The 26616-nt window shown below is 34.4% G+C and overlaps 1 protein-coding gene across 2 annotated transcripts in view; it reads right to left on the minus strand.

Moving 5' to 3' along the window:
• MAN2A1 (mannosidase alpha class 2A member 1) overlaps positions 1–26616 on the minus strand; it is a 114132-nt gene that overhangs the window by 48285 nt on the left and 39231 nt on the right. Inside the window, exons 7-12 of one of the 2 annotated variants that reach the window (XM_014258751.2) lie at positions 25914–26100; positions 20951–21128; positions 16714–16916; positions 12025–12210; positions 10558–10672; positions 7670–7725 (exon numbers count right to left, since the gene is read on the minus strand). In XM_014258751.2, coding sequence (XP_014114226.2) covers positions 7670–7725; positions 10558–10672; positions 12025–12210; positions 16714–16916; positions 20951–21128; positions 25914–26100 — 925 coding nt within the window. Of the gene's footprint in view, positions 1–7669; positions 7738–10557; positions 10673–12024; positions 12211–16713; positions 16917–20950; positions 21129–25913; positions 26101–26616 lie in introns of both variants that reach the window. The other variant, XM_005529989.3, reaches the window with a different exon arrangement.

Here is a 26616-nt window from a genome sequence, read left to right on the forward strand (position 1 = left end):
CAATATATTGCCATAATTATAACAGCATTTGGAAAGAAATGTGTATTTTAGAAATAGAGCTACACTAAAATTACATATTATTTCTAAGAGTAGTAATGTCTGACAGTTCTGGCTAACGTACAAATAAATAAAACCAGTGATTCTGTGCTTCTAAAAAAAGTTCCATAATCTTGGCTTGACATTTCAGAATCACTGCAGGATCACCCCTCCTAATGACAGCCCCAGATCTGAACTTCAGACTCACAAATAAAGGTGAGAGAACTCACACACATGCATTCCTATGAATTTATAACTCTACAGAGAAATCTTTATAATATCCATTGCTCATGCAAAAGGCACAGAGTTAGGCAGACAACAGGCACATGATCCATCCCTCCACTCTCACAGGACAACAGGACCTTTGTGTGACTTTCTCAAGAACAAGCCATGGAACACCCTCAAGAAAACAGTATTCACAAAAAAAAACCCACAGACAACAGCACAGCAAGAGCTATATATTTTGAGAACATAAAAAAAATAACATCAACCTAAGACAAGACTTTTAAATGTTATGTACCTACTACATATGCCAGATACACATACTTCCTATGATTAAGATGGATTGTAGTGGCACACATATCCTGATCTGGAGCACATAACTACTCTCCAATTGAGGATAAAAGGATTAAGTCCAAAGGCACTATTTTAAATTTTTCTTTTACCACAAAGTTGTGAGATGTTCTGAGGTCCAAGATGGGCTTGAAGCCCCCTGACTTTTTCAGGATCAGGAAGTACCTTCACTAAAATCCTTTCCTTGTTCCTCTTGTAGTGCAGGCTTTATAAATCTGCATTTAGAAGGGAAAAAAAAATCTGGTTCAGAAGAACAGAAAGACTTTTAAATATTCCATATCACTTCAGTCTGTGCCTTGAGAGCCTTTGACTAACTACAATATTGCCTCAAGGTAACTCCAGTAAAAAGGCTGAAGGGGCCAGTGCCTGGAAAATAAAAGAAATAATATACAAATGTACTAATAAAGTGAAAATATGTATATTGTACTTCAAAAACTGCTTCAAAAAGTACATGCATATAATGCAAATCTTTCAGCTGTATTCAATCATTCACTACCATATTTTTTCATAATGATCACTTTCTGTGTTTTGAAAACAAGCTCAGGGTTTTTCCTTCCACTAGAGTACGGTTAGTTCACCCATTCTCTTCTGCATTTCACGATACTTCCACTACAGTGTTCTCAGAGGAAACCAGAAATTCATTGTAAGACTTAATTGTCATATTTTATTTTAATGCTGAAATTTTTTATAGCAACTGAAGCATCAAACACCTTCTCTGTCTGATTGGACTGATACTGCAAACCCCAACAAAAGATGCTGATATGCTGTGCATTGAAATGAAAGGACTAAATCTGTGCCATTTAGAAAAACAGCAAAGATTCTATGAATCCTAAAACTATGAACTCATTCACTGGCTTAATTTCAAAGACAGTCAGTAAACAAAAATATTTAGAGCAGACTGTCATTGGTTCATCCATAGTAAAACAGACCAAAACCTGAAAAAAATTTTGATGTATAAGAATTTTTATACACTGAAAAATTAATCTTTAAAAGTTTGAAATTAAACAACTTTTTACAATAACTTGAATTCAGAAGCATAGCATTCAAAATCTGAGTTTTAAAAAATAAAAATTAATTCCACAAAAGCCTTGAAGTACAATTAATTGCAAATCAAAACTGCTTTTTCCTTCTTCATAATGAAAATTTATTGTATCTCAAGAAATGTACCAAAGTTCAGTTTTAAAGGCCTTAAACAAAACAAGGCATTCGTCTCTTAGCTTGTCGTTTTGTTTTCAGACTTCACAGATAAATTTTTAAAGTGATGTCAACTACCAGTGCCTTGAGTCAGTTCTGAGATAAGCCTGTATGTGGTATATTTTTCTTAATGTGTTTTTAGTACAAAAAGTAGAAAACTCACACAGAAAATCTGGAAACCTCTGAAAAAATGTTATGACTTTACACAAAGAGTGAGAATAAAGAGATCAAGGTCCTGTGAAACTCTTCCATACCCCTCACTTCCTGTCCCATTAGACACTGTCAACAGAGAGTTTGCTGGTTTTGTCATAAAGATAGTTGCACAGCTAAGTTCCACCTAAAAACCAGAATGAAAGCATCATGATTTTTTGTTCATTTCGAATGAACACCACTTTTACCAGAATGATTTTTACTGAAGTACTTATTCCAAGTTCACTTTTAGTGACATTTCAAGATTCAGATGTCTGAGTTATCCTGAGTCAGCCAAGCATTTCGTTGCCTCTGCAACAGCACTTCCATCATGAAAACCAAGGAGAATGCTTTTTAAATGTCCAATCAATTTAGACAAAATGACCTTGAGTTTACTAAAACCAGAAAATGTTCTTGGCAGTTACAGGTCACCTGAAATCCCGTAAATTGATCAGGCAGCTGAACACTGAGATTAATATTTTATTTTCAAAAAACCATTAGGCTGTATTCAGCCTAAGCAGCCAGGGTATTGGAAACTAAAGTGCAGGCCCTTCAAATATCACCTCTAAAGCGTTTTTTAAATTTTTCACCTACTTGCATTAGTGTGTGCTAAATAAAAGGGTTTAGTTAAGCATTATCTCTTAAGAGAAGCAGTATTAAGGCTTGACTGAATGACTTCATCCAGTCCACCTCCCCTAAAAGATACTAATACACAGATTTCACTTAAACAAAAACACAAGGTTGTGCATATTGCAATCACTATTTCATCCAATGAAAACTTAAAACTATGGGTTTGGTTAGCATTTGTTTGTTTGCTTTTTCAAGATCTATTTTCTTCTCTGGGAAACTGGTGTGCATATTAACAATGCATGAATTGCCTCAAATATTTATGAGCACATCTTAAATGTTAGGGTATTCTTTCCTATTTTCTTTAAACTTTTTTTTTTATTATTGAGAATTGAAAATACCTTCGTTTCAGCTGTCCTTTTTTTCCCAGCTGTTTTTGAGTATAACTAGGAATACATATGCCTCTGAAATCATACAAGCATAAAAGGCAATGAAGATGTTTATTATTAAAATGTCAAATGCTGTTGGAGGGTCCTCTCCTTGTAACTATGTTGGACTAAAGTTTAGATAGTTTGTACCAAAATGGGTAGCATACATCTAAGGGGGTAAAAAAGGAAACAAAAAATCACCACCAAAGCAAAGGTTGCCAAATAAAGAGTATTATCCTGATCCAGTCATTTTCTAAGCTCACAAAGACACAGTTATGGCATGTGACTAATAAAATTTCATTCTCAGACAAATTATTCTTAATGTAGTCATCCAACCAAATACAGTAACATACACACTGCTCTGTCAAGAGTTTTTGACTTTTGTACATTATTCTCTATCACAGATTAAAGTTAGTAATATAGCTTTCATTTCTACATTACAGTGCTTTGTTGAGAAAGCAGTGAATACCCTGCCAAGTGTATTTTTGAAAAGATTATCAACTCAAAAAATTATATAGGTAAATTGGGATTTTCTTTCTCAAAAAATACTACATTTTTGACATTATGGGAAAAACACAACTTACGCGAAAGCTTTATTAAATAAAACTTTATGTCAAAACCTGCTCATGGATAACAAGGTAAGGATAATAGCCCAGATGATTTTGCATCCTCTATTTCAAAAAAGGAAATTTTATTTTATAATGTGGATATCACTAAACTGCTTTGACAGATCTTTGAAGAAATAATTGATTACAGTGTATCCTCCTGTAATTAATTCCCTAGGCAACCTAAATATTTCAGCTAGTGGAAATATGTGTCTGCTAAGCTATAAAACTGGCCTGATAAGAAGGTTATCATATCATATTGTTCCTCTAAGATGAGCCGACAAAAGTTATTTGTGGTTAAATTGTAATAATTAGTTAAGCACTAAAAATACTCCTAAATTGATGATTTTAAAAAATTTTTGAATGCCACAGTATCTTCCGATAGAGCCGAGTGCAGTGGAGCTCAGTATTGAAACTGTCCAGCTAGGTATGTGAAGGTTCAGGATTTAAAAAAAAGGGGGAAGAAGAGATAAAAGCCAATGGCCACTGTTAAGCCTTTTCACTAAGATTCACAATATTGTGCCAAACAAAACAACTACCAGATCCAAGCTGGTGCCGACAGTCAATCCAGTCATTTGGTTGTGTGTCATGCTCCACTGCAACGCTGTCTCCAGAAAACAGCACAGACAGAAACAGCTGGGAAACCCTTCCCCCCACAGTCAGTGTGGACTTCATTTGCTGCTGACAGCCTAAACTGGACAACAAGAGGTTCAAACACACCCCCCACCCACTGAGTCCAGTGAGTGCAAGTCTTTTGCCATTCAGGAAGTATGCTCTCCAGCAGACTGCTCCTGAAAACCTATTATTATATTAAATAGCTGGGCAGTCACAGAGTATGAACCAGCATCCAATTTATCAGCACACTCCCCAAGTGTCTGTTTCCAAGTGCCTTTTTGTCTCCAAGACATGCAGTAATTTTAAACTTCAGAACAAGACTGGAGTAGTTCCATATCTAGTTGAATATTATCTTGTGAAAGCTCCATTTTGCAGCTGAAAGAAACACTTTTTTTTTAAGAACATGAAACTTAATTTATCAGTTAAAAGGGATTTAATGTAATTAAAGACTCCCTAATTTCAGTATTCTAAAGCCTGATCATAAGACCACTTAGTCATCCTGAGGTGGTGGAGTCAAAGTTAAGATCTAAAATACCCTGTAATACCTATTTCATCAAAATTAACATGTTACTTTTAGAATAACAATACGGATTCATAAAGATATCACAACAGAGAAGAGATGCTCAGGTGGGAGCAGAAACAATACCAAACAGGTTACAGGTGGCACCTGCCTAGAAGCAGTTTGAAAGATAATTCTCAAGTACACAACAATATGGAGATACTTCATATTAGAACATTATCAACTGGAAGATCTTTTCCTGCTTTCTTTTCTTTCCATGTAACCAAGTTGTTGTAGCTCTCCTGTACAGTCTGTCAGATAAGTTTTCACTACTGATTACAACTTTCACGAGCACGGAAGAGCACACTTAACTAAAAAACACCCAAAAGGAAGGATGGATGAAAGAGGCAAAAAGCATACTACCAACTATGTACCTGTAGAAAGCAGCTGGTTATATTTGCAATCAATAAAATAAGTAAAAAAAATAATTAGTGAGATTTGAAAAGCCATTATGAGCTTCCCATCAGCAGTGTCCCTCTAAACTCACAGGTGATATGAAGCAGACTTACAGAAGAATAATCAATCTAGAATACAGATATTTTTTTTTTTTAATTCTGACACAGAAATGCAAAAATACAAAAAGCTAAATAGCCAATCAAAGAAAAGTAACACCTTGCCAGTTAGACTGATTTAATTTCTATGCCATGTAATGACATGTTAGAACACACTAGAGGAAAGAAGTCTAGAGATTCAATTATACACAGGTGAATAACAAAGACTATTAGAAACAGAAGATAAGCAAATAACAAAGTTGTGGTGAAAATCAGTATTTAAAATCTGCTGATGCCCCAAAATTTTAAATGTAAAAAACCACTTTCTTATAAGCTTTAAAGTTTGAAGTTTATGCACAGTAATTCTTAATAATAGATTTATTAAGTTGAGCTTAGGCTTCTACAGAAAATAACATTTCTCATGAACTGCTACAAGAAAACTCAGATGAAATAATCACATGGATTTAACCAGTAAACAGCTTACAAACCACTTTTCCCAATGGTAATAAAGTGACTGGAGATTCAGACTACAACCAGAGATAAACTTAGAAGACTAAAGAGGCTAAGCTAATTTTTATAAGCAAAAATAGTTTAACAAACAGATACTCATTTGAAAATTTTAACAACAAAGAAAGCATAGAGTAGTGTACACTTATGTGTTACTTCCAAAATGTTTTCAAATAAAAAAGATGCAAAAACCCTCAGGGTTTAGTCAGTAATATCAATATCAATATTCTCTTATAATCTTTCTTTGCCCTTTCTGTCTCGTTTTTTCCCTCTCTTCATTCTTTTTCCCATACTTCTGATGGCAGTCTTTGGAACATATATCATGCTTTGTATGACTGTGTGGTACCTTCACAATACCAGACAACATAAAGTCAGGAATTTTCTAGTAGTACTATTTTCTCAGTAAGTTAAGTCCAGTTTAGAGAATAGCAGCAGTAGTCTGCTAGGATAATATTAATGGTAATGTCATGTATATCTGTTTGATATACTAGTCAGAGGGGAACAAAAAGGCAAATGTCTGAAATTAAGACCAAAATGGGAAAAACTTACTCAGCAAATTATGCAGAGAGAGTGGAACACTGTATGCAAACGAAAGGGGTATTAGGGGATGAAAGTGGCACAGGGAAGATTTCAACAGCTAACCTAGGTAAGGAAAGCAAGGGCAATAAAGCTATCCTCAAATGGCAAAGAAAATCTATATCGTAACTTGCCTCCAACCAAATGCTTACATACTTGTATACTACTATTTATATACAATCCTCTTCCAGAGAAGAAACCTGAGGAGATAATTTTGAAAATCTAAAACATTTTAGTTAAATAAATATGCACCTGAATTCTTGGCCATTTTGGACAAGTTTAAGATAATCTATTAGCATCTATATAGCACTCCAATAAGAAAAGAGAATTCCTATTAAAAAAAAACATGCACTAGAGAAAAGCATACACTAGACACATTATGTACATTCAGTGCTGGAGCACTGAAGACAGCTTCCCCCAAATGGGCACAAGATCTAAACTTCAGTCACTTTTTCAAAGTCTTTAATTATATTTTTTTTTAGCAGTAGCAGTTAGTCTGCTGAATTGTTGGACACCTGCATGAATTAGGCAAGTAAGTCTTAGTGGCTTGCCACTTGCTAGAACTAGAGAAATCAAATACTAACATCAGCAAAAATAGCCTTCTCTGCTTTTTAAATTAATCTTAAATCTTCTGTTCTGTAAGCAAAAAACCTTATGCTATTTGATTTACACACACATAGCACGTCTCATACCCAGACATCTTATTCACTTCATTTGGATCAGCCACTTTAAAAGAATGTGTACATTATTTCAGGTGGGATACAGAGTGTTCATGGGCATAGCAGCATGCCAGCATCAGCTGACTACAACTACACAGAAATAAAAAAGTAACCCCTCCTAATAGAATGGAAAGTTGGAGTTAAGAGAGTCTTAGTTTATCTTCTACTTTGTTTTTAATGACAATTCAGTATTTATAAATTGTGATTTTTATGCCTTAGAAAAACTTGACATTTTGCTCACAGAGTTAATTAAGGCACCTGTAATTCTGCTTAATTAGAATCTTCTATTGCTTCCTCAAGCACAATCTGTTTAGTATTATGGTGCTGTAAAAACACAAAGAAACTGAATACTGCTGTGGTATGTGAGAAATACCTATAGTTTTAACATGCTGTATCCTCTTTCAAGTAGACATAATAATATTAGCATTATCTCCCAGTCTAATTTTTTAAATTTTCTTTATTTTTTTCAACTTTAATTCTATTTTGAGCAAAAAGTGAAAGAAAAAAAACTGAAAAAAGGGGAACGGCATAAAAAACTGCTTACTAGGTAGTGAAAACACATACATTGCTATAAGAATCTCAGACACTGAGTAATATATAAATTATTTACCTTGGTTGCAATGTCAGCTTTATAACTGTCTTGCGTGGCAAAGAATCTTGAGAAGCCTGAATATCATCCTACAAGAAAACATCTTTGAATTTCCTTTTGAATACAATTCAATGGATAATATATGAGCTTTGTCTATTATATGCATTTTGTGGAGTACAAAACCACATAAACAACACCATAAACCAAAGCTTATTTTAGCACATTACTGAGGATGACAAATAACAAAATTTAATAAACTAAGCACTTCACACTGACAAAAGAAAGATGCTCCCTTTGACCAATTCACTGCAAAATATTTGTTTTTGTTAAAGACCTTATTAGATTCCATTATCACATTATAATATCTGTGTTTTCATTTTTGCATGCAAGACTTCATAATCACAAACTACCTTCATATTTTGCAAATATTTATTTTTATTAGATTTCCCCTGCTATGAATTTACTCTGAAACACCACACTCCTGTGCACTTATCACAAGGATTCAGTGTTGTTTCCTGGGAGCTCTCATTGTTACCTTATATTGTACACAAAGAAAAGTTTCAAAAAACATAATTTAGGGTGTAGTGTGGTACACTTCCACTGAGGAAAGGTAGAGACAAGACACTGCTGTCACTACTGCATAGCCTAAGAGAACAGCCAAACTACTGATTTATCACATCCTAGTCTGTTCTTACAATGGTGACCACTACAGACTTGGAAACTGAAGTGCAAAGTTCCTCAGTTCCTCAAAACATCCTCAAAATCAAGTTTTTCAAATCCAGCAATTTCCACTTACATTAAAATTTTCTTTCTGCAGAGAAAGAACTAAGACTAATGTACAGGAATTGTGTAATGGTTGCGGTTTTATTTTTGCAGTTTGAATCTCATCCATGATCCAACCAAAGCTGCATCATTCTGGGATCTTTAAGTGACTTCTATTTTTCAGTGTATGCCTTCCAAGTGATTTTTTGTTTGTTTACTAGTGTAGAATTTGTAAAACTTAACACAAGAAGTACAAAGTGTTCAGCTACCAGCTGAGAGAAACATGATGCTTTTGAGTACTATTAATAATTAGAAAGAGAAGAAAAAGTACAAACAGTATCATTCTGGATTTCTTCAGCAGTGTCTTATTCCCAACTTCCTTTTTTCTGCCTCCAGGGAAGGGAACTTCTCCCTGGTTGTACCAGTTACCTGCTGGAATGCTGCTGCTACGGTCTTATGCTCTGTTCCTCTAAGTGTTTCTGATTTTTTCACCCCTCATAAACAACAGCCACTTTCAGTCTTAGAGACTTCATCATTTGTCTTTCTCAACTCTCCTGACATTCATTCTGAACACCCATCACTGAGCAATTCTTAATGTCAGCTTCCATCAGCCACCAAAATACCACAATCTGTACTCCAAAATAAATGCCTCTGAACTTCCAATTTGCTCAAGGTTTGCAAAGGTTCTGTAAGTATCCTGAAGTTCTCCTGTTAGCAGTCTACAAATCTAACATTAAAAAGGTTGCTATACCAAATGCATAGCAGAGATACTAAATTAATGGTATGCTGCAGATATTGTCTGGCATACAGATAAATCTTAATCTGCTTTTGTAATCACCTTATTTTTTTGTTTTATATAGGCACAATAAAATTAATTGAAATAAGAACTTCCTTTTTAATCTCTGCTTTCACAGTGGTAATAATAGCTTATTGAATTAGTATGCTACTAGGTAATATACAGTTTAAACAGCAATTAGTACTTCTACAGTGCAGTGGTATTAATCCAGATTGATAAAGAACACGAACAACAAAATAAATTTAGTAAAATAAATCATGGCAACGTCTTCCAATATCATTCAGAGCAGGAGTAAAACCTTCATCCCAGGCATGCCTTCAAAATATTCCTACTTTGTGAAAGTGCACATTACAAAGAGGAGAAAAATTATATATTTATGACATACAAGCATATAGCATACACATTCAGCATATATACTTATACATGTATATATACATATTTGTACAAAAGTCATAAAAAGTATAAAGAACTATTCTAACTTTTTTTTTTATGCATACATGTGACTGGAAGTATAATTCAAGATATGACACACCTGGCACAACTAAGCCATAAAATGTATGTCATGTTTATTATGTCAGAAGTATAAGATAATCATATCATAAAGACTATCTTTATGCTGTGTTTATACACAAAGAAATTAAAGCATCTCATTTTGTCTTTCTTCAAGGTAAATGCACTTAAGTAGACTTCCTAAAAATTCTTAGTTATCACAGAAGAGAAAGTGAAGAAAGTGAAGAAACTAAGAATTCTGTCAGGAAGCAGTATTAGCAAGTGTGTTTCTTCAAGGTGTTCTTCACTGTAAAATATGTCTAAAAATGATACAAGAGGATACATTGCTTACTTTATCATCCATTTCATTGAACATTCCTGTTTCAAATAATTTCAGCAAAGAAAAGAGTACAAGGTATTGTCTAGACCTCATCTAGCAAACTAAGGTTAGACTTCTGTTAGTGATGGAAATTTTCTTCTTCCCACAGTTCTTAAGTTAAAAGTGAAGTCAAATCATAGGACTGCATACTGTTATCCATTCACTTACATATGTATATCACTTAAGCATCCAACAAATTTCTGCCCACAAGAAAATTAGAACACCTGCTCTTACTATCTAACACAAAAAGGGGAACAAGATCCCTTTCCTTTAGCTGTGTGGGCTTTTTTCAATATCAGCCGCTGACATGTTCACTTTTTACTTTCTAACATCTTCAATCTATATGAAGAGTGATAAGTAGCACATTTCTGAGAAGGCATTACCTGAAAATTTAGTTCTGATGTTTCCCAGGGCTACTCAAACTGTATTCAAAATACATAGTTTACATTTCATTTTTGTAAAAAATCAAGGAAGAGAGCTCACCATCTTCAGGAATGGAGTTGCTGTGTCATAATCATAAGCACTTTTGTCCTTTAGGATAAGAATATGAGCAGAGTCAATTATCACTTTCTTCACATTCATTATTGAATGGAAAAGCCTGTTAAAATATTTAAAGTCTCTGTTAGTTTTTAATTATTGTTATTCAACATTGTAATATCAAAATTTAAAAACATTAAAGAACCTAAAACTATGAGTTGCAAAAAAATAAATAAAAATTTTAACATCAATATCACATGAAATTAAGAACAGTTAGTTGCAATGGGTGCAATAGCTTGAAAAATGCAGAAATAGTCCGAAATATATTCTTGTCATACTGCAAATGAGGTACAATTCCTCCTGTATGTTGTGCTACTAAAGGTGTATCCTCAGAATACCGACTGCTTTTTCAAAATGCTAATTTTAGGAAAGTTTGCAATTTGTATATTTGATTTTCAGTTTCTATAGTGGAGACAAGCCTGAAACACTGGTTACAAAGTCAAGACTGTGTTTACACAGGATTAAGAGAACAATCAGAAACATGAAAAATATAAACTATAAACTATACAAACTATCAAGAGGCCCACAAGTTTCTAAATCCAGAGAGCTGGATAATTTTATTTGCAAAGTGAAAAAAGCCTTTATTTTGCTCTCTTATAACTAAGTGCATTGTGAATACTTATGATTTAGTGGATTGAAAATATGGAAATATATATTGAAATATTGAAATATATTGAAATATATATGGAAATATTTAAAAATAATTGTCATGAAATAGTTTTAAACAAGAAAGAGTATTTTAGAAGCATTTAAAACAATTATTCATTTAATGAACATGCTGTATCTTCAGGCTACCATCATCACCTTAATTAATCAAATTTACTAGTTCTAAACATTCCAATATGTAAGATTTTTCTGAACAAACCCATAATTAAAGCATGTGTATACACAGCAATATATATATCATGCAATGTTTTTTAAAAAAATTCTATAAAGACACTAATACTGAGAAATACCCCCCAGATGAAACAATAAACAATGACAGACAAGTAGAATATTTTCAACATGGAAAAGATTTGCCACTTTTAAGAAAGGTAGGCTACAGAGGGTGTGGGATTTTCCAAGGAATATATGCATAAATTAGAATATCTTTGATCATTGCTTATGACAGACAATTATAAAAAGTACTCCTACTTACTGCAGAAAAATTCTGTTATTAAAGAAATCTCAGTAATGTGACTACTTTAGGAAATATCAAAATTTTGTTTGGACATAAAATTCTTACTCAGAGAGTTAAAAAGTATTTCATAAATGAACAGCATGGGTAATCAAATCCACTTCTCATGAAGAGCACCTCTACACTTTCAGTGGAGTACACTGCTGCTTCAAATGTGTATATCTGAAATAAAAACTTCAGTTCTAAAAATGCAAAAGAAAATTAAGATTTAACTTTCTGCATTTATAATAAATTACCTGGTGCCATAATCCACAACTACCCAATCTTTGGCTGTTCCCGTAATAGCATCATGATGCTGAAAGAGGCCAAGGTTCCTCCTAGCTTCTGTCAGCAATTTATAGTTATCCACAGAAGGAAATACATTCATCTTCTCAGACTTACTGGACTGTACTAAGGCCAAGTAGTAAAGAATTTCAGCTGCCCTGGAATTGCAGAGAATAATCAAGAATTTATACAGGGTTAAAATGTAAAAAACACATTTGATCTAAAGAATAAACTGTAAATAGTTCCATAAGCTCTATAAACCTTGTTCTTGCTCATTTTAGCCTATATTCACCCTGTAGCTTCTTGCATGACCTCTATGATGGAAAATGGACCTCTAAAATAAAAATATGACAGTGAAAACTGAAATACACACATGAATGGGTGAGATATACGGATTTGGTCTTAAAACCTCACAGTATGGATGGAGTGCCTTACAAGAAACATACAATTCCCGTTTCAGAAAACAACTTATTAATTAAACAAATTTGTTTTAAATAAATATACTAATCTCTACATTATCGAATATCTATTCTGCCATTCGCACTTACAGCAAACTAAATTCTTATAAAGGCTTAAGCATCTCATGCATCTGCTCACTTTATATTCACCTGAATGAAGAGAACACTGGATTCCAAAACCCTTGAACAGAATGCAGAGGCTTTCTCTTCTATATCTGTTGCAGAAGCCCAGCACTAAAATATTACCACTTGATTCTTACTTGCTTTATGAGATTCTAAATTTATTTTACAAAAATATCCCCATAATTGCCAGTTATTATAGATATTTGACTGACAAAAATGCCTGCATAAATTCTGGGGAAACATCTGTTAACTTTTTTCCTATCATCTCCTAAAATGTTACAGTTCTATTTTTGCAAGTCTGAAAAGCGTCAGATTATTTTTTAAAATTTATTAGAAGTTAATGAACATTTCTCAAGTACTTGAAGTAAAAAAGATGATAGAGGTTAATGACACAAAAAGCAAAGAAATCACAACATATTTTCTTGTAATGTTAACTTCTAAGAATGCAAGTAATAAATTAAAAAAAAAAAAATAAGTTAACTCTTTTATTTTCCTAAGTTGGCAGTGAGGGCATGTGTTCAGTTTTAAACAAGATACAACAAACTATTAACAAAAAAACCTTGATTTTTAGACCATGAATGTGATTAACTGTTAACACGAAAAATTCCTTTAGATTCAATTTTCTATTCATCTTTATAGAACAGATAGCTCACAGTTATATAAAAACTGCAACTACCACATACCCAAGGAAACTGAAAGGTGCACTGTACACATAACAGCCTAAACTATTTTCATATTGTCAATATTTCATGAACAGCATGAGATTTTGCTCCTACAGGTTAGATAATTGCTCAGAAGCTACATAGAAAATCAAGGTGCTAAAAAGTTATAATTGCTATATTTAGTTACCAGTGCCAGATTAACCTTAATGACTGTAATTGAAATGTTTCTTAGTGCAAATTCCTACTTCTATGCATCCCTCTTACTTTGTCCTATTGCAGTTCAATTTGAAAGAAAAATGAAAATATTTTAGTTGTAAAAAAGGCATCAGATGCTCATCCATCTAATGAATAAACCCTGGCCAAAAGCATTTTACTGTTTTTAAAAGAAATTGAATCAGCCACTAAACACTGATATAACTTAGCTATAAAGAAGAGAACACAATAAATTTTAGTCCTTAAAATAAGGTGAGATCTCCTTCCCCACAACAATATTAATTTAATTCCTTTTTTAATATTGGGGATGTCTCTCAGATGTATTTTCTTTTCATGTCTCAGTATTTTTCTAAACACTAAAATGGTTCAATGGTCAATGATGAAGGACATTCAGAAACACAACACTCTATTAGAAAACACTTCAGTTTAAAGGCAAGCATCTAATACCATCTAATACTGTCCATAAAAGCTATATAAAGCCTTGGCTCTCTCTCCTCTGTTTCAAACTACTGCAGATGATCTAATATAGTTTTCAGAAATTTTCCACTGTAATTTGTAATATCTGCCCCTGATAGAACACTGCAAATAGATCAAAATTTGCTTCACTGGTTTGTCCAGGCCTGCCTTACTACCAAGGATTACCTTAGCTAGGTCGAGTTTATATTTATTCTAAATAAAAAATTTTGCCAAGAGATTTTGAACTCTCCAGATGTAGTGTTTTCTATCCATCTGTATAGTTAGAAGTATCACCATAGTATTCATCTTCTAAATTACTTCAATAATTTTTTTGCAGATTTACTGTAATTTTTCCCTGTTTACATCAGTAACTAATAAAACCACAGATTGTGTCCCTAACTTGCCTCAAATTATGCTGCTGTACTTTTTTCATTACATTAAATAAACTTCTGGTCACATATTTTATCACCCTTTAAACTACTTCAATCCATCCATCTTTCACTTAAGATTAAAAAGTCAATAATGTCTCAAATCACTGTCAATCTTCATTATAAAATCCTGAAGCTTTCTTACAGTTCTTTACTACACAACCCCCAAAAAAACTCTTTCCTAACAGGAAAACCTTTAACAACCATCTCTTTTCTCACTCAATGGTTAGTTCTCACATTGGGTCCTGAGGCTGAACACTATTTCCTGGATATTAAATAACAGTGAAGTGCTACTTAATTCTGGTACTGCTGGAACTTAAAAATATTCGTTCTTGGTAAAAAACACACACACATGTATTTACCTTCTGTTCATGGCTCCTTCCCTCACAAATATGGACATACACCAGATAGACAGACAGATAGATAGATGGATGGATGGATGTTAGCTCAAAAATGCTATGGAAATAATTCAGGAGTTTGAGGATTAAGTATGATCCTACTGTATTTCCTTTGACTTTAAAGAAATAAAAGATAAAACCCCTACTCCTGCTGTTCTCAGAACTAATGACATTCATGAAGATTCTCATGGCTTCTGAAAACAACTGACAAAAAAATATAATATTAAAACAATGAGAACACATCTATACATTTTATTTTTACATGTTATTTAAAAAGGATAATGAAAAATTAAAACTCCACAGGTACTTTTTTAAACTATTCTTTAACACATAAGAACATTGACAGATTAGTGTTTCTCCAGAAATCCTTTACCTATAACTTTTTCAGAAGTTAAAGGTAGGTGAAATGTTTAAATTAAGGAATCTCTTTAATAATGTAAAGTTTTAAATACTACAAATTCATATGAATTTTTCTCCGATCTCTGTTATAAAAACCAGAAAAATGACAATTAATTAACCACACCTAAAAAAACTTGAAAAAATACATTATGAAGCTGAAGGAAATTAAATCCTTAGTGCGTTTTAAAAAACAGAAAGGAAATTAATCAAAACTATGAAAAAACAATTAACTAGATAATTCAATTTATAAGAATATTATCTGTCCTGCTTTTCATGTTCTCTTGTGCATCATGTCTTCTCCAACAGTATTAAACAATGTTGTTTTCACTGAAAATTTAAGATTCCTGTAATGAATCATCCACTTTCCCACAGTAAAAACTGGATTTCTTGGAAGAAGTAAAACAAGTTCTGTTAGATACAGTTTCTCTTCTGAAAGGTACTTGTATCTGCCTCCAAAACACTACTTTCCAAGCTCACTTGGAAATGCCTCTTTCCACACCTCTATTGCTCGTTCCACTACTGCAGCATCCATAATAGCAAAAAGTTGTAATCCTTTTAAGGAAGGCTACACATGAAATGTTCAGGGTTTACATCATATCCATCTGCCCTAGATTTCTTTCTGGAGCTTAATAACAGTTATTTATAAGTTAAATCATCTTATGTCTGCTACAAGGGAGACCCACTTCAATACTCCATTACCAAAATTCAGTACCAATCTTTTTCTTTAATGAAAATGTAGACAGTTTTCAGAAGAACAGTAGTGGTAGATCACCAGATGTCGCAGTAGAGACAGACAGTGACACCTGTTTCTTCTTCCATCATAGCCCCGTCTTTATTGCACACAGCTTATATTTACATGGTTATCAGAAGGCACCGTGTTTAATCCCAGTTGGTCAGGAGCTCAGGTCACTGGTTGGTAATGGTGAGTGTACATGTCAGTCAACACTTTATCCCTAACAGCGTTCACACACTTTTTCTACTGTTTTCATGGAACAGATCCCTCATTATTACAGGTGCACTTGGGTTTTTTTCCCCAGTAATAGTTTGTTATGTTAACAAACTTTTCATTCTCAAGATGTTTTTGCATGGGAACTTACCAGGCTAGCTGCTAGCTATACTAAGCCGAAGTAACAAGGCCTGAATCATGATTTTACAAGGCCTTTCTTTTGTAAGGTTTTACCTGTATGTGACAACTTGGTACACAATATTCCTGGTTATTTCTCAATTTCCTCTGAGAACCTCTGTTGAATTCACACCTTTGTATTTCTCTAAAAAAGTTCACACTATAGCCATAATTCCTTACTTTGGTTTGAATGCATTGTGTGGGTTTTGCTTTCCCTATTAAGCTGCCTTTGTGTCAATTCATGAGTTTGTAGCTTTGACCCTTCCAATTCTCCTCAAGATCCTGCTGGTGGGGAAGTGAGCAAGGGGCTGCCTGAGGTTAAACCATGACAAATACTTACACATTCATCTCTCCTGTGTGCCAAGAAACAGGTTCTGAGTGTACTGGACGGCAGGATTTACCTTATGTAGGATTCCAAAACTCTGTCCAGGCGTTTATAGAAGGGTCGTGATGTAAAGTATCCACTCCAGTAATGATGATCTCTGTCTGCATAGGTGAAGAAGTCTCCACTTACAACAGGAAAAAGTGAATTGCTGCTCTTTTCACCCAAATTGCTTTCTCTGCGCAGAGCTTCAAAGTAATCAGACAAAGTTCCAAACTGGGCCTGAATGAAAATAAAAATTACTGTAATGAAGTTCCATTTTTATTATGCAGAAAATACGAAGAAAATTAATATGCTTGGAAATACATTTCAGAAACATGCCACTCTTCCAGCAGATTTATAGAAGGCCTATCCTAAAAATCTTTAAAGTTCCCCTGCACATTTTTCAGACAAAATTGGATAGCATTTCAAAAGTCAGTACAAGAAGTATTTTCAAAAAAGGCAATTTGACTCAGTACAAGAAAGAGATGGATCTGTTGGAGCATGTCCAAAGAAGAGTTATAAAAGTGATCAGAGAAACACCTTCCCTACAAGGAAAAGCTGAGAGAGGTGTGGCTGGTCAGCCTGGAGAGGAGACTGCTCTGGGGAGACCTTACTGCAGCCTTTCAGTACAGAAAAGAGCCTTGTAAGAACGATGAAGACAGGCTTTTGAGTTGGATTTCTTGTGCTAAAACAAGAGGTAATGGTTTTAAACTAAAAGCAGATAGATTCAGACTAGATAGAAAGTCAACTTTTAATATGAGGGAGGCGATGCACTCAAGGTGCCCGCAGAGGTTGCGGATGCCCCATCTCTGGAAACATTCAAGGCTGGATTGGATGGGACTCTGGGCAATCTGGTCTAATTTAAGATGCCTCTGCTTATTGCAGGGCAGTTGGATGAGACAGCTTTAAAGGTCTCCTCCAACCAAAACCATTCTACAACTTATGAAATATGATTTTATTATTTTTTAAATTTAAATAGATATATAAAATAAATACCTAAATATATAAAACAATATCTAAATGAAACATGTCAACAAACAAGTGAAGCATTGTTTTGTATTTTATGAGTAAATCTGCAATACACAAGCTAAGTAATACCTCAATATTACCCACATAGCTTTCTAGGCTAAGTAAGAAATTTAATTTAATGCAACAAAAACATAGTTCTCCTAATCCTGTGTTTTCAGAATTAGCTCTCCTGTGCTCCAGATCTTGCTTAACCCAAAAGATGACTGTTGATCCAAAAAAAAAAAAAAATTGTGTTTGCTTTCAGAGGCTGGTTGCTTAAGCTATGTACAAAGAAACTGCATTTAGAGATGTAACATGCAAAAAAAGAAATTCATTATCTTCTGGTTATTTTAAGAAATGCTCCGGCATTGTAATAGCAGATCTTTACACGGTAGGTCAAAAATGGTATCCTCAAGATTCAGAGCAACAATAAAAAAAGAGAGAAAATAAATTATTGATGTCAATGTTATTAGTATTGAGAAATGCTGTTAAAGAAGGCATAGAGGACAAAATGGATTTTGAATGAAAGTGAAAATAAAACATAATGGAAGCTGGAACAGGACAGAAGACCACATTATGTTACCAGAAATATCCTCAACATAAACTATAAAGATAAAATCAAGTAACTTTATTTCCTATTACTATTATTATTTTTAACAAGTATACAATGTAGCATACTATGATTTACAACACCAAAACCAAGTTTCAGTAAAAATCTTTTAAAAGTGACTTGGAATATAAGGACTATCAGACTATCAATGTGACAACAAAATCACACTTTTTAATCATTTTAAAAACCCCAAACGCTTTCACTTCAAAGTTATTTATCATCCAAGTATTTATTAGGTGGATATAACATGGTGACTTGCCACTTCAAATGGCAGTAAAGCAGAAAAAGATAAATATTGCCCCTGAAATCCCATCATTGGTAAACCTTGTCTTATCAGGCACTTCTAGGATAGTTGATGTTTTCTTTCACTGCCATAGGCACCTACAAGCAGAAAACAAAAAACAAAACCAATGCACCAAGAGAAGACACAGAGATGATCTCACTTCTGCATTGAAGCAGAGGAGTAAAACCTCACCAGAGGAAGTATCAAAGTCAGGTGAAAGGAAACAGTGAAAACCCAGTATTCTATTGGCATACAAAAAGATTCAGCCTCTTTTATGTATAATAGATGCAAAGGAGATCTCTGGATAGGAGACTGAATTCCTCAAGAGCGAAATAGGTATGTTTTACAGTGATGTACCACATACCTGCAGAACAGAATAGTGGCTGGCAGGAGAATCTCAATGCTAACAGACATATCCACCAGATAAACATCACAAAGAGCTGTCTGAAAGAGCAAATCTCTCCTCAGATCAGAGAGGCAAAGTAGGCACTCCCTTGTGTAAGCAGTAATATCCCAGGCAACTCAGTACTTCAGGAAAAATGTCAACTCTTCCTTTATATAATATAGATTCTTACATAGCTGAGCATGTCCTGCTACTTGCCTGTGGAGTTACATTCCACTAGGAAAAGTGCAGAACAGTGTGAAAGTTCTCCATTTAAGCTCATGTTTTCAAGAATGACATCAGTTTCAAAAAAAACAAATAATCAAACCAAACAACCACCAAAAAAAAATCCCCAACAGGCAGACAATAAACAACTAAGAAAGAAAGGAAAAAAAAAAAAAAACAAACAAACCCAGAGAGCAAAAAACCTAAGTATCTGAATACAATGGAAAGGAGAAATGCTCTGATGCCAACAGACTTTCAGCTGACCAAAATAGGTATGAAGTGACTGACCCAGAGGTTTTAATATCTTTTTGTCTGGGTATTAAAAACCAGAAAAAGGTTTCCGATACTTCCATGAGGGAACCAAGGGTTAAGGTGACTCCAGACGAGCACATCTAGCCTAATGAAGTAGACTGCTAGAATCCTTGACAATGGGATTGTCATTTTTCTTTTCAGGAGAGGAACTTCCAAGAGTCTAAAGACAGCATTGGTCCTTGAAGAGTGGCTTCAGAGCTAGACCTTCAGTTTTTGCCCCAGAGACAAAATCATTCAGTCCAGGTTAGTAAGAACTACAGAAAATATGTTGCTGTTAGTATCCAAAGAGTACCTATAGAGTACATACATTTTTGGCAGAAGTAAAGCTAGTGATAGCAGCAAGCTTAAGTTTTAAAAGATGGCTTTAGGTTTAAAAAATTTGAAGAGTACTCTCCAGGTCTGTCTCCCTCCACTAAGACATAGTGGTCCATCACCATACATCATGTCATCCACATCCCAGAGGAAACACATCCAAAACAAAATCCAGTTTTCAGATAAAATATAATCCCAAAATATCATCTTTCTTAGGCAGAACACAAGTCCAGAAGTCAGCAGAGAGTAATAACAGACTACAGGCACTACTCAAATGCACTGTTGGAAGAACCAGGGGAGGTAACAGAAAAGACAAGGAAAACCAGATACATGAGCAAACCATATGAAAGATACCAGACCAGGTTGAAAAAAAAAACCCAAATATGAAAGCCGTAAAAGTGCTTTTTATCACTCTCAGGTGACTCAAAAAACCCAAGGCTGTGACCCCCATTTGTTGCTGTCATGCAAAAAATGCATGCAAAGATGATGAAAAGTTGCTGGAATACAGAGAACATCTATAGTACAAGTCCCTAGGGCCATCAGCTTACACATTAGAGCATATGAATGTGTGTTTTACACATAATTGTTGATTTGAATTGGTACCTCCTCTAATAATTGTGTTAGTATACTCAGTCCTTTTGTAGTCAGGTCAGTCTTGGATTTCATTGTATTCAACAATATGTGTCAGCAATGGCATCTCTTAAGATTTTTTGGTTTGTTTTGGGATGTAAGACCAAGAGGATGCAAATAAAGCAGAAAAATCTTCTTGAACTTCTAATAAGAAAATATAATAGTTTTAATAACAAAGCCTATAAGTCCTGAGTAACAATGCCTGAAGCCTGTGAAAACAGGAGCACAAGAAAACAGCTAAACCTGTTCTCCAAATTAACCTGGTTTGGAAACTATCTATAGTTTTCAAGCCGATATTATTAATAGGAAAGGTTTTGGTTTTTGGGGAGAGAAGATGGTAAAGGTGAAAAAAATGTAAGCTACCAAGACACATCAATCTCCTGCTAAATAAAATATAAAGTTTCACATTTGAAAAAAACTCAAACTTAACCACAACTGTTTTTCCCATGAAGAATCTCAGAATACTGGGAAATAGTGTTTTCCCCATGAACCAGAAAATGTGTTGTAGTTACCTTAACATGCCACTCAGAACGAGAATTCATATAATCAAACAGCTTCTGATAATTATGGTACTGCTGATCCCATTCTGAGCTCTCAGCATAGCGGAAATCATCCCCAAGTGGAGCTAACAGAACTTTCGTACGGAAAAGTTTTGACTTCTTCCTGTATTGATCTAATATAATCCAAGCCCTTGAGGAAAGAAAAAAATAATTCAGAAGACAGAGGGAAAAAAGCCAGCATTTGGCAAAACAATTCTTGGATATCAAGTTGTACATTAGGGTGACCCTAAACAAGACATACATGACTCTGTTATCTACCGTTGTAACAAAAAAGCTGGATGCAATTCCCCCTGCTGGGACACCATATTCAATCTACTATTGTTGCAAACACTATGCTAATTAAATCCTTCAAGTTTTATCAAGCTTATCAAGCTTCATCTCAAGTAATAGGACAGTCTGGATCAATTTGTGCCTGTGCCAAAACTAACCTACAATTCAAATTATGTTTACCTGCTTTATATTTAGATAATAATCCTAATCCTCCCAGCCTCTATTTACAATAACAAGACAGCTCTTCCCACCCTCTCTGGCACTTTCTTTGATATTTTGCTTCATATCTTCATGTCCTTGGCAGAAAAACTGCCCACAAATTAATCTCAGAGGAACTCCAGCTTTGCAAATAAAATAAATTCAGGAGGGAGTTTGCTGCTAAAAATCACTGTTCTCCTTTCAAGCAGCTTCTTACACATCTTAGAGCCATCCCTCTTGAATCCTTGAGTCCCGAAAAATTAAAACCACTGCTTTCATACTTTTTGCCTTAAAAAAACCCAAAAAAACCAAACAACCCAGAAACAAAATACTCACACAGGCATACACAGAAAAAACTGCAGAATTATTCTTTGGCACCTACTAATTCTAGGCAAAGTACCAGTTCCACAGCAGCAATATATTAAGAATCACAAGTCTGATAAACAGGTTACTGTAAAAGTACATTTTCAACCCTCCCCCTCCAAGTCACAATTACCAGCATCTTCAGATGCTGACACCTCTAATTAAAATCATGTAAATAATTCTCATAGGAAATATACACCAAAGTAACATATTTCAGAAAACAGAAATACAAATGTCAAGGCTTTAAAGACAAAATAGCAGAAAATTCAGATTCTAATGAGGTTCTTCTGTTTTTTCATGTCTTATTAATAGATGATCTTGCAAAATCACCGTTCAATTCATACCCCTGAAGAAATGCTGTATAAACATTTATGCAGAAATTCTAAATTATGTGTTTGAAACACCTATTTCTTCGAAGAGCATGTCAGGGCTTACTCATTTATCTGATTGCAGAAGTCCTGTATAAACACAAGATCTGACTGTATTCTGGAGGGAGAAAGGGGCCACAATATTAAATTTAGTTAAGGATCTACAGAGTTCTAATGAGACTAGAATTTACCGAACTAGTAGCTGGCCCCCCAATCCCCTATCTATTAGTGAATTTATGGTTCAGATCACCTATCAATAATTTCCACAAGTTTCAACAGGCTGTAAAATTTAAACACAAAAGGTTCCTCACCACACAGCTACCAGAACAAGACTTGTCAATGCTTCCTTCTAAGAAGCCAGTCTAACTCAAATTTTCCATATATAGTTATGGTTGAAAACATAATTTAGTGTTCAGTCTCTTGAAAAATACAGGTTACAATTAACAGGATATTTGACTTTCACATCTCTCTTCAAAGCTGTCCTCTAGTTTCTTTCCAAATAACCTGCAAAATTCATCAGCAGGGACAGCAAGATCTTCCTCCATTGCAAACCACTTTTATTTAGCAAAAACACCGAAGAACATCAATTCAGGTATAATCTTCTAAACTTCTCTCAAATAACTTCCTAAATCATTCATTAATACAGGAGTGTGAAAGTGCCAGCAGAAAGCTCTAAACAGAGCACGGTGAAGACAAAAAAATATCCCTGGAGAAAAAAAATATTCCAACAAGCCTCATAAATTTCTTCCCTTTGTTGTTCCCCAGTGAAACAGAATTAGATACATTTTGACATGTTTATCCTGCCTCACTGAATGAAAATCTGAAAACCACACAGGAGATCAGCCATGATAAACTTTTTGGTTTCAAACTTTCAGATTATCACTGAATGCTTGAGACCTTTCACAAATAAAGAAAATACTTTTGTATCACAACTTCTTTTAATGCAAAAAAATAAGTATTTGAGTAAATAAATACCAAAACAAGAAACATGGCTGCTTTTGACACTTTCTGTTAGGAAAGAATTCCTAAATTAAATTAAATTCCTTCCTTAAAGGAAGAGGAGCAATCACTGAGGCAGGCAATCACAAACATTAACCACCACATGACCATACAATGTGACCACAAAGATAAAAAAACTGAAGGGCAAACCTACAACCTTGAAAAACTTATGATGTAAAGATAAAGATATGTAAAACTTATACATCTCCTCATCATAAAAATTTTAAAACCTATTACAGAGGTCAGATCAATAACGTTTTGGTTTTCTACAATATTCCAACTTTTTCAAAAAATACATGTAGTGTTTTAGCATTGTCCATTAAAACATTACTGTGTTTTAGTGGGTTTATTTGAAGCTAGACACTAAAATGAGGTTCCAGTGTCAAATGTAAATAATCCAAGATTCCAATTCTAAGGCCAAGTCCTAGTTTTACTTTCTCTTTAGGTATAACATACTGATGTTTCAACTCCCTGTTTGACACCAAAACTGCTTTTATCTAAATAAAGGTCATGCAAACTATTAAGTTTCAGAGACCATATTGAGACAATAATCACTTCAACTTGATCATATGTTCACTACATTCCTGCCCCATTTATCTTACTCTTATCCTTTGGTATGTGAAAACCCATTTCTTTTACAAGGTCTAGTTTAGATTGTTATGCAAAGGTTGAATCTTGGAAGCACAGGGATTAAGAATAATTAAAAACCAAGACCCTTAAAAAGACTATTTCAAGCAGACACTCTAAATTATATTTATAACATCTATGCTTCAGGTATTTGTTAAACAAGCTGTTGCTCTTCTGCAAATATTTGTCTCAGCTAATTGAGATATGTAGTCAAGATTTTTCTTTTTACAACTTGAATTTAATGACATATGAATTTTCCTTCATATATAATAGGCACGGTGTGTGCCACAATTTTTCTACATTTCTCCTGTCACCATCATATTTCTTTTCTCTACTTTAATAAAACCCCCTTTTTCCTATCATCATTCCAATTTCTACCTTTAAATACAGCAGTTGTAATGCATTATGTTTAATTTTGGTTTTATCTTCAGTAATATTTTCTAACTGTGTGTTTATGTGAAGTTTTCATGATGCTTGTCAGAATTCTTACTCAGAAAAAAAAGCAATGCATACTTGACATGTAGAAAAGCAGTGAGTCATCATCACATCATCACTTTAAAACTTCAGCATTGAAGACAAAAAAGGTCACCCTGTTCTTAAAATATTTGTTACACTCAGTGATTTGCACAAATTACAAACAGCTACCTCTACATTTAACTCTGGAAACCTGGTATAGTGTGAAGCCTGAAGACAGCAACAGGACCATAGAATAACACCATTTTCTGGAAAAAACCTTTGGCAGTTTAACTTTCTCCCCTTTGGTTTTTTTTTTTTTCTTTTTTTCTTCCTTTACTCCCCCTCCCCAACTCCCCACCTCCAGCCCCCACCCCTGTCACCCAAAATTGAGAGGCAGTTTTGTAGAAGTGTAAATTTTTGTAGAAGCGTAAATTTTACAAGTGTAAACTTGTAGAAGTTGTAAATTTGTAAATTTAACTGAATCAAATTTACAACAACAAATTAACAAAACAAATCAGTGTTTCTGTTTGAAAACTAAAACTGAGGTTAATAGGAATTTCCACTCCGGGGACAAGGAAACAGGAAACTTCAGGTTTACACTTCAGGAAACTTAGGCCAAATTTTTCAAGGATATACCATGGAAAATATTCCACTGTTTGTAGTTACAGCACATCAGTATTTCATGCTGCCCCTGAAGTGTTCCACTTGTAGGGGACAGATCGCTGTTCATAAAATTCAGAAAAACCATAGTAAACCAGTAAAATGAGTTCAACCAGATAATCAGAAAATGTCATTCACAGATTGACTCACACATCATTAACAGAAAATTTTTAAAAATGCCCCTTGCTGTGGATGCTAAATGCAAAAAGAACAGAACCTGTGTGAAACTAAGTCACAGACTTCTCATTCTGGCCTGAGAAAGCATGAAAAAGAATCCAAACAGTCCTTAGTAAAGGACAACAATCTTTGCAGGTGGTGTTTAGGAAACAGTCAAGGAGTGATGTTACACTTAACCATAACCAATGATGGTAGACGTGTTGCTTTAATGACCAATGAGAGTTTTACCTCTCGAACTTTCTCAAACATGTCTGTAAAAGAAGATTGAGAATAATAAGCTCTGCTCTCCTGTTCAACTCACAAGAGAGTCTGTGTCGTTCTTCTCACCATTCCCAATAGAGTGACAGCTTGCTAACTCTAACTTTTCCTCTAATTTCATTGACAGTTATGTTCCCAACTAAGATGCAAACACTAGGTTATTGTTTAGCCATGACAGGCTTATTTTAAAAACTTGCACTGGTTTTGGCTGGGGTAGAGTCACAGTAGCCAGTATGGTGCTGTGATCTGGATTTGCTCTGATGACAGGGTTGACAACAGAGACATGATTTTGTTATTTCTGAGCAGGGCTCACAGAGCCAAGACCTCTCCTGTATGTCTCCATGAGTTTTCTCATTTTATTCTTCTGTATCTCTTCACCACCCCACCATGGTGACAGTGAGCTTAGCAGACCTGAGCTGCTCACTGGGGTTGAACCACAATAGAATTAAATTCACTAAGCTGTGCCAGGTGTCATCTTTGACCAGCATAATTACTTTTTTTTTAAGGTTATCCCCTTGAGGAGTATGTAAAAACTGTACCTGTGTTGAACATTTCCAGCATGAATGGTTTCTGGTGGGACTCTCCAAGGGCAACTTACTCTTCCTCCAGGAAGCCGTTTGAAATCAAACTGGCAGCAGATCTTCGGATCTGGGCCACAAGTATGAGGAACATCATAGCTATAGAAAGGCATCATATGACAAAGAATATCTGTACTGGATCCCAAATCTGGAATTAAATAGAGTGAAACTTAAAAATAAACCCTCTCAGATTTGTCAAAAGTAAATCACTTCCACATGCTCAGTCCAAGGATTGCACTGGAAAGATACCACATCAGGACAATTTTTTTTTTTTTTGAATATCCATAGTTCGAGTCTATTATTGCACATACCTTATATGCATAAAGAGGGTAAAAACAGAGATACAACAAGACTGGAACGTGCCAGTGAAGCCCCAGCTTATTGGGAAAGGCAGGAACAAATGTTAGGTGTGTTTAACCCAGATAAAACTTGTGATTTTCAGAATTTTAGAAGTAATAAAACACATCCTTTATACTTCGAGTGGATTAAAACAACTTAAAACAGCTAAACATACAAACAAAACAAAGAAAAAAAACAAAAGCCAATCACCCTACTGTCACTGCTTCATTAGCACAATATTTGAATTGGTTGAAATGCTCCTCCTCCCACACATTTTTCCATATAATAGGAAATAAAGGAGTAGGAGGAAGAAAAAAAGTAAAAA

The sequence above is a fragment of the Pseudopodoces humilis genome, chromosome 4, assembly GCF_049639895.1.
Source record: "Pseudopodoces humilis isolate 2021_Gansu_Grassland_sample_001 chromosome 4, ASM4963989v1, whole genome shotgun sequence".
In the NCBI taxonomy this organism is placed as follows: domain Eukaryota; kingdom Metazoa; phylum Chordata; class Aves; order Passeriformes; family Paridae; genus Pseudopodoces; species Pseudopodoces humilis.